Source organism: Cupressus sempervirens, chromosome 5 (genome assembly GCF_028749045.1).
Source record: "Cupressus sempervirens isolate cs-2001-9-10 chromosome 5, ASM2874904v1, whole genome shotgun sequence".
Classification (NCBI taxonomy): Eukaryota; Viridiplantae; Streptophyta; class Pinopsida; order Cupressales; family Cupressaceae; genus Cupressus; species Cupressus sempervirens.
This window is the reverse complement of record NC_143122.1, coordinates 1,059,443,035-1,059,451,865: the sequence shown is the minus strand read 5'-3', so window position 1 is coordinate 1,059,451,865 and position 8,831 is coordinate 1,059,443,035. Positions and strand designations below refer to the sequence as shown.

Genomic DNA, 8,831 nt, shown 5'->3' with positions numbered 1-8,831 from the left:
AGCACAGAATAACACCTGCCATTCAGCTTCTCAATCCCTCTTTTGTCACCACCATTTGAATAGACCTTATGCTACTTACATTCCTCACATGTACCATATTCCCTTCCAATAATTGTGCAGCTTAATGGTTGGAGATCTTAAAGGAATATTTATCATCATTATAAATGCCTACTAAATTACTAATTAAATATAGATTAAAAGCAAAGAATATCACACACGTTCCTACTTTCTATCAAATGTGAGAGAGATCAACAAACCAACCGATCAGAATTCCATGCATTATACATCATACATTATAGGGGGTCTTGAAGAAGAAACAACAGAAAAAAATACAAAGACACGGATCATGAATTAATCCCTCTTCAAAATAGGCTTGTAAGCTGCTTCCTCATTATTCTCTTGAGACATCCTTATGAGGTTTAGCCTCACTCAAATTTGTAAGTGCCGACAATGCACTGCGGTGAAGTTTGTCAGGTTCAATAACAAGATATTGAATGAAAATTAATAAGACATAAGAGAACACAATATTTTAACTGTTGCTGAAATTGAAAAGTACCACATTTGAATCGCTTAAAAAAATCATTCACAACAAAAAACATCAACTGACTGTTAATCTAAACATGACGTAACAAAATAGCATGCATATAGACTGACATAATCCATCATAGAAGGTGTGCATTAAACATTCAAACACCTGAATCTCAATGACTGTGGATGGAAACTGCATTTAAGTAAATCTTTGAGACTTGATAAGGGTTTAACTTTACATGAAGAATAGCTTTACAGTAAAGGCATATTCCCAACCCTTTACATCATCTTCTCATCTTTTGTGTATATTTGCAGACATTACACAACTCGAAATTATTACCTCTTAAAAATGAAGCTCTTACAGTATATGACATCAATGTTTCATTTTCATTATCTGAAAACTAAAAACAGTCTTTCAAAGAAGAATTAAAAATAACAAAGTCGATTGTGACAGCACAAAAAATAGCCTCAAACAATAAAAGTAAATGAGAATTACAAGAGTTTGAAGTCTAGCCCAAAATTTTTGAATCAACAATAAACCACTTATAATAAGAAGCATTAATGGGAAACATGGTTTACAACCTGGTCCACTAAACTAATAAAGAAAATAAAACATTAAATCACTGATTCTATAATTGTTCTATTCTGACTCAGTTGCCCCGTCCACATAGTCTGTACTAGGCCTTGTCCACATAATCTGTACTAGGCCTTGTCTGTCTTTGAAGCTGCTGTTGCTGCCTGTCCACGCAGACGACCAGTTCTCCTAGCAGCAATGAGACCAACTTTTTGTCCTGGGGGAGCATCACGACGTACGGTACTGGCATGTCCAATGTGTTGGTGGTTTCCACCACCATGTGGATGCTCAACAGGGTTCATTGCCACACCACGAACCTTGGGCCAACAATTCCTTTTTACTCTGTACTTGTGGTAAGCATTGCCAGCTTTGAGCATTGGCTTTTCTGTCCTTCCACCACCAGAAACCTGCCCAATCATGGCTCTGCAACTACTTGGCACAATCTTCTTAGCTCCAGATGGAAGCTTTACCCTGTAAATTGAAATCAACTCCCAAGACTTAACAGACAAAGCTATAATAAAATTGCAAGTCAAATAACATAAAATTAAGCATCAAGAAAGCATTGGATATGAAACTCATCACATTATTAAACAAAACTTTTCATCTTCCTTACTCTTTGTCCCTTCATCTGTTGAAGATTTAGTCTATAATGATTGAGCATTATATGATAATAAAAACTTATGAGAAAATATATAATATGAGTGCCCAGCTTTTCCTGTGGACGTAACCATAAATGGGTCAACTACATAAAATCAATGTGTAGGTATACAATTGTTGTGTCAAATTGTATTATCTATATTTTTCTAATTGTTGTTTGATGTTAAATTAAACTTCAAATTGCTTTCAGTTTCTTAACAATTGGTATCAGAGCTGCAACTAGAAGCTCTGTCAATTCAGAGATCTCTCGATCTTGCTGGAAGGTAAAGCAAAGAAGCAAGCTGCAATGTCCAATGAAGATTGAGAAAAACTGGACAAGAAAGCAGTGGCCACTTCTCTCCCTGACTAGTAATGTTCTGTTAAACGTTGGAACATAGAACACAGAGAAAGGGTTATGAGGTGAATTTGTCAGGAATGTATGAGATGGCCTCTTCATCTGATGCAGGAGCATCCTAGGGAAGTCAGCAATCCTGAATGCAGGAGCTTCAAGCTCGGATTTGTGAAGTTACGGTTTGTGCGGTTGGGGTTGTATTCAAGATATGTTGGTCAACCTTGACCTAAGTGCGCATAGAGTTTGGAGTTACCATCTTGGAGTTAGAGCCATTTTGGTAACTGATGTTCGTGTGTTCCTGATTAACTGGCAGACTTTGGAGATTGCATTTGTAAGCTTCAATCCGTGGGAGTTGGCGTGTGCACTCTTGGATTTGGATCATTGGCTGGCACGTGAACCAATGTCTAAATGCACACACCCTTATGATGTCATATGAGTTGGTTATGCTTTGTAAACTTGGGGCTTGTCCTAAGTATTTAATTTATGTTATGTATTTAATGTCTGTTGCAAGCTGACATTGGGCTTGATGGCTATAATTAATGTGAGTGTATTTCATTAATGTAATTGGCTAAGCCGATCTATGGCTTGGTTTAGTATAAGTAGAAGGCCTTGTGGAGTCTAGAATGGTCATTCAGCATGGAGGAGTAGCAGCTGAGTGGAGCAAAGTGTAGCAGAACTAGTAGCTAAGTGTGGGCTTGGAAAACAAGAAGGTTGCTTGGTGGCTTGCGAGCACAAATTTAGATTCTTCTTGGAGTTTCTACCAGATTGTGGATCTAAGGTAGCTAAGGTTTGAATCTTGTGAGGTCTTGCAGAATAACAATTGTAATTGTTTATGTATTTGGCCATAACTTGGAAGGCCTTCCACCTGAGCATGTTGGATGTAAATTTGGTGATTCTATTATGAGAATTAGCATTGTTGTGGATCTTAATCTCTGTGTTTGTGTATATTCCACTATGTGGTTGTTTGTTGGGGGCTAGGACATCTACTTTGGCGATTCTCCTGCCTTTCACTGCATCAAGTGGTAGCAAAGAGAAGGTTTGGTTTGGGTGGAGATTATCAAAGTGAAGGTTGGCTCTGGTTGATTCGTTGCTTTGGGTTTCTAACGATCTTGGAAGATGCCTCCAAAAAGATTGGTCCCCGGGCGATTGAAGATCTCTATGATGTTGTGGAAGTAAGAATATCAGAGAAAGTTAGATCATAGTTGGTGTACCTCAACATGTGAGTATTGAAGATGGTTATGAGGAAGCTCCTGAAGACTTTGAAGTTGTTGGATCTAGTGGTGAAGGTAGAACAGAGACCTATGGAAGATAGGGTTGGTCAATTGGGTAGATCTAGATCTCGATTGAAGCTGAAGCACAAGATGGATGTTTCTAATTTTTCAAGTACTTTGAATCCTAAAGACCTAATTGATTGGATTGACGAATTAGAAGACTATTTTCAGTTAGAGGATATTGGCGATCCACTCAGAGTGAGATTGGCACAAACTAAGTTGAAGAGACATGCTGCTCTTTGGTGGAAAGAGTTGCAAAGAGATAGAGATGAAGAAGGTGAAATGAAGATCACTCGTTGGAGATTGATGGTGACTAAATTGAAGGCTAAGTTCATTCCTACTGATTATGAACTTGAATTGTTTAAGAAGTTGCAGAATCTAAAGCAAAAAGATATGATTGTGAAAGATTATACAGAGGAGTGTTACAAGTTGACTATTCGATCTAGACATAGAGATCTATCTAAAGAAAAGGTGGCTCGATATATTAATGGCTTGAGTTTCAACATTTAGGATGAGACTGGTATATTGAATATTGCTTTTGTTGAGGATGCTTATCAGTATACTATGAGGGCAGAAGAGAAATTAAAGAGAAGACATCAAGGTAATTCCAGAGGAAAGGAAAAGAAGGAATGAAAAGAAGGAATATTCTGATAAGAATAAACAAATTGTTGAAGATAAACCAAAGCCTATTGAATAGAGGAAGAGGACAAACAAAGGTGCATTTAAGGGTACTTGTTACAAATGTGGCTAGTGACGAAAGAACTATTGTGGTGGAGGTTGAAGACTTGGTGAATGAAGCCAAGCAGGATAGGGAGAAATTGTTGATTCAAAGAGTGTTTCTTGGAAAGAGGACATTGGAACCTTGTCAAGAAGAATTTGTTCAAGACTCGTTGTAAGTCTAGAGGTAAGTCTTATTGATTTCCAGATAGGGCAGTATAAGGATCAAGTGTTGTGTGATATTGTGGACATGAGTAGTTGTCAGTATTACTTGGTAGCCCTTGGTTGTATGATTGCAAGGTTGTGCATGATTGTGTCAAGAATGTGATTACTATTGAGAAAGGTGGCAAGAAGAATTGCTTGATTCCTTTGCATAATGAAGAACTTGGTAGGAGGAACTTGAGTTTTGGCAATCAAGCCGAATTGAAGTTTGGGCTTGGAAAACAAGAAGGTTGCTTGGTGGTTTGTGAGCACAAGTTTAAATTCTTCTTGGAGTTTCTACCAGATTGTGGATCTTAGCTAAACCAGAGATTGGATCTTGTGAGGTCTTACAAAACCAGAGATAAATCTTGTGAGGTCTTACAAAATTACGATTGTGATTGTTTATGTATTTGGCCATAATTCAAAAGGCCTTGCAGCCAAGCATGTTGGATGTAAATCTGATGATTCTACTATGAGAAATGGCATTGTTGTGGATCTTTGTGTTAGTGTATATTTTGATGTGTGGTTGTTTGTTGGGGGCTAGGGCATCTCCTTTAGGGATTCTCCTACCCTGTACTGTATCAGCATCTAACAAAGTTTTCTTGAAGAAATTATACAATTTCAAGAACACTCATTTTAATATATCAAATCATTTAAATGAATTTAATACCTTGATCAGTCAACATATTTCTGGGATTATAAAATTTAGGTGATGAAATCAAGGCAATCCTGGTGTTGTGTTCTCTAGCAAATAGATAGGAAGGAGAAGTCACAATTGTGGCAAACTCAACATCCAATGAGAAGGATGATGATATCAAGGTCATCTTGTTGTTGTGTTCTCTAGCAAATAGTTAGGAAGGAGAAGTCACAACCGTGAGCAACTCAACATCCAATGAGAAGAGAAGCACGTTCAAGTTTCATGATGTGGTTGTGGTGCTAAAGGGAAGTCTGTGTTTAATATCAAACTTCAGAAATACTTCACAAAATATTGTGCGACCTTTATTACATATTGTGCCTCCCCCAAGTGCAACTTCATCATCTGCGCATGCATTTCCACTAGTACCATAGGTTGTGAGGGGCTCTATATTAATGCCTGCAAAGCATACAAATCAATCATTTTTCACGCCAAATCCGTCACACCTATACAATGAGTGGTCTTTACAAGGATTGAATGTTTTATCTCACATAGAAAGCATGCTGCTAAATTTTTGAGAGAAAGGAATAGGTGGCAAAGTGTGGGCATTAATAAGTAAGGTTAATATATTAAATGTAGAAAAAACAGCTTATGCAAGAAGCATCTAGTGAGAGAAGACTCATGCTATCACAAAAAAAAGGATGACATTCTGAATTCTGTGGCTTTATGTGAATCAATTTAGTTGCCAGACAAAGAGCTTGACAGATCGGGTTAAGATCATGAAGGTTTCACTACAGATGGTCTTTCTTACAAGGAAAATTTTACTAAGGTATTATGAAGGTGGAGCTTTGACATCTTCTGCTAATATAACTTGGAAAGGAAGTTTTTTGCATTTCTGTCAACTAAAGACGAGCAATGATACCTCTGGTGATTATGTGCACCCACCATTACCATTAAGAGAGAAGCAACATATGATGGTGTCTTCCATTTTAGTGCACAACTAGCACAGACAACCAATCAACCAAATTATATACATGCCTTTAGGAACTCCGTAGACAAGGCTATATATCACTCTATTGGATGTTTGGCTAGAATGGACCTCTCACTAAATGTGCCTGATAGATAATCTTCCACCATTTTATCAATCTTTTTTTGATAAATGTTTCAAGGAGATTTGAGCACACAAAGATTAAGGCTATTGAACAGGGAAAATGACTAATAGCAAGTTGGCAATCAAAAATAGAATTCAACTAAGGTAACTTGGCATAACGAAGCTATAAAGGAAACCATTAGTACAAGCTTTATTTTTCTAGCAGATGACGTGCTCACAACTAAATGAAGTAATACACCTTTTATACATACAAAATGAGGCTAGGGTTGGAATTAGGCATGAATGGACTCTCAAGGATGCAGCAAGAAAGGCCATAATAGGTAAAGATATAAGTACACTGGATATGATGAACCAGGATACTCACTTTCAACTTTCCAGAAAGTGAGTATGAATATATAAATAATAATTTAGTGAAGATACAAAGGCACAAGAAAATACTTATGTTTATATAGTTGACAAACCTAGTTCTGAAATAGTTGAGGTTCAAAGGAGATGTACTTGGAGAATAGGGTAAGGACACTTAGAATAAGTCTTCTCCAAGGCATGTACAATGTCAACAAACCATTGCAGCTTTACATCTTCTCCTTTGAACCTCAACTATTTCAGAACTAGCCTTTGTCAAATTTAAAGATGTCTGCAACCCCTATGTCTTGTCATTTGTGCCTTTGGAAAAATGAATTTGCTTGTTGCCTGTACAAACTTAATTATTTCCAGTTGATCGAACTTTAGATTTATAGTTTGTTTGAATTCAAGAAACAGATAAATAATGGAAGAATAATAAGAATATCCATTTCCTCATTGGGCTTAGCCACATTTTCTTTAAGGACATGCTTTATATCTTACAGTATCAACTATATAAACATAAGTATTTTCTTGTGCTTTTGTATCTTCACTAAATTATTATTTATATTTTCATACTCACTTTCTGGAAAGTTGAAAGTGAGTGTCCTGGTTCATCAACTGGAACGATAAATCTAAAGTTCGATCAACTGGAAATAATTAAGTTTGTACAGGCAACAAGCAAATTCATTTTTCCAAAGGCACAAATGACAAGCCATAGGGGTTGCAGACATCTATAAATTTGACAAAAGCTAGTTCTGAAATAGTTGAGATTCAAAGGAGAAGTTCTCCAAAGCTTCACTTAGCCTGGTTAAATGTGATATTAAGATTTAAAATGCAGGTGACATCAATTTTCATGGTTGTGGGGATTTGAATTCAAGTGCAGGTGCCATCAATTTTCATGACTGTAAGGATTAAACTTCCAAGTGGTAGATTGTTGGTTATGAAGTCTACTCATTGAGACAAAAATAACTTTTAATCCTCTTGGAAGGATAACAAAAGCTTATGTATTCTCCAACTTGAAACATATAAGATTAATGCCGTGTTTTCCCCGTGGATGCAAGCATTGAGTGGTGAATCGCGTAATCTATGTGTCCGTATTTGATTATGGTGCTACTGTTTGTTCTTCTTGCTGCCAGTCGGTGTTGAATTAAAGTTCAAATTGCTTTCAGTTTGAAATGACATATCCAGTCCAAAACAATACTAACCAAAACCAAAGAAATATCCTTAACCTTTCAGGCACAAATCAGTAATGTTTCTCCATCAAACTACACTATTGAATTAAAAAATTCAAATCAGTGCGAAAAATTCCCGAGCAACTCTAATTAAATCCTCAGACAAAAACCCTGGGTAAGCGAAACCAGCATGTTTAAGTTTAGCACAATCGAGTACCTGGATGTGCCATTGTCAGGGTTATGACTGATGACGATGGCATAATCTCCAGAAGCCCTGGCAAAGGAGCCACGATCGCCCACGTGCTGCTCCACATTGCAAACCACAGCACCCTCGGGAATAGATCTCAGAGGCAAGACATTTCCCACAGTCAGAATGGCCTTCTTACCACAGTAGATAAACTGACCTGTATACATGCCCTCGGCAGCGATGAATAGCTCCTTCTGCTGCCTGTAGCGGAAGGGATGCCTGAAGTTGACGCGGCAGAGGGGAGCGCCGCGACCCGGGTCATGAACGACTTCAGTAACGATGCCCTTCAGGTACCCATTTCGTTCGCCATAGTCCAAACTACGGAAGCGCGCAGGGCCTTTCCTATGATGTGTGTGAGACTTGAAGACAGAACCTGCTCCCTTCCTCTGCGCTCTGATCACGCGACCCATTTTCCTCAGAGCGAGAAACTCGTAGGATACAGGCTCCAATCCCAAATATACCGCCGATTAGGGTTTTGAAAACCCTAAAATGCTTCGCATGTCTACTTTTAAAAACAGGTTTCTTTTTTCCATCGATTCATTATATTGCCTAGCAATTACAAATTTATTGTGAGATGGGTAATAAAAAACAAGTGCCATATAATAAATTAGTTTTAGGTTTCATTTAATAAATTTATTATAATAGATAGAATATTTAAATTAATAAAAATATCATATAGTATTTTTATAGTAATAATATATAATATTATTTTTTTAAAGATCATATAATATAAGTATATGTTTTATTTTTAATTGAATGGAAAAAAATTGTAAAATATAACATTAAAATTACAATTTTAAAAATTCTAAAATGTATCAAAGTATAATGTCTTACCAAATCTAATAAAATGATATAAGTCACATTATTAAAAATATAACTCTTAAAAACTTTCATGTTTTACAATCAAATTCGGCCCATATCCATCCAATCAAATCATTGAAAAGTATTTTATAAAAATTATTAAGTTAAAAATCTAGCATCTAACTATGCACAATGTATTGATTTTATAATTAAATTTAAGAATGATAAATTTAAACCACTTGAAA

The 8,831-nt window shown here is 36.6% G+C and overlaps 1 protein-coding gene across 1 annotated transcript; it reads right to left on the bottom strand.

The window, feature by feature from the left end:
* Window positions 1–896: 896 nt before the first annotated feature.
* LOC149559617 (large ribosomal subunit protein uL2x-like) lies at window positions 897–8,301 on the bottom strand. The gene is made up of 2 exons (XM_089833464.1): window positions 7,756–8,301; window positions 897–1,573 (listed from the first exon to the last, which is right to left on the bottom strand). The coding sequence occupies exons 1-2, from the start codon at window positions 8,193–8,195 to the stop codon at window positions 1,231–1,233; spliced, it is 783 nt and encodes a 260-aa protein (XP_089689590.1). The 5' UTR covers window positions 8,196–8,301; the 3' UTR covers window positions 897–1,230.
* Window positions 8,302–8,831: the final 530 nt, after the last annotated feature.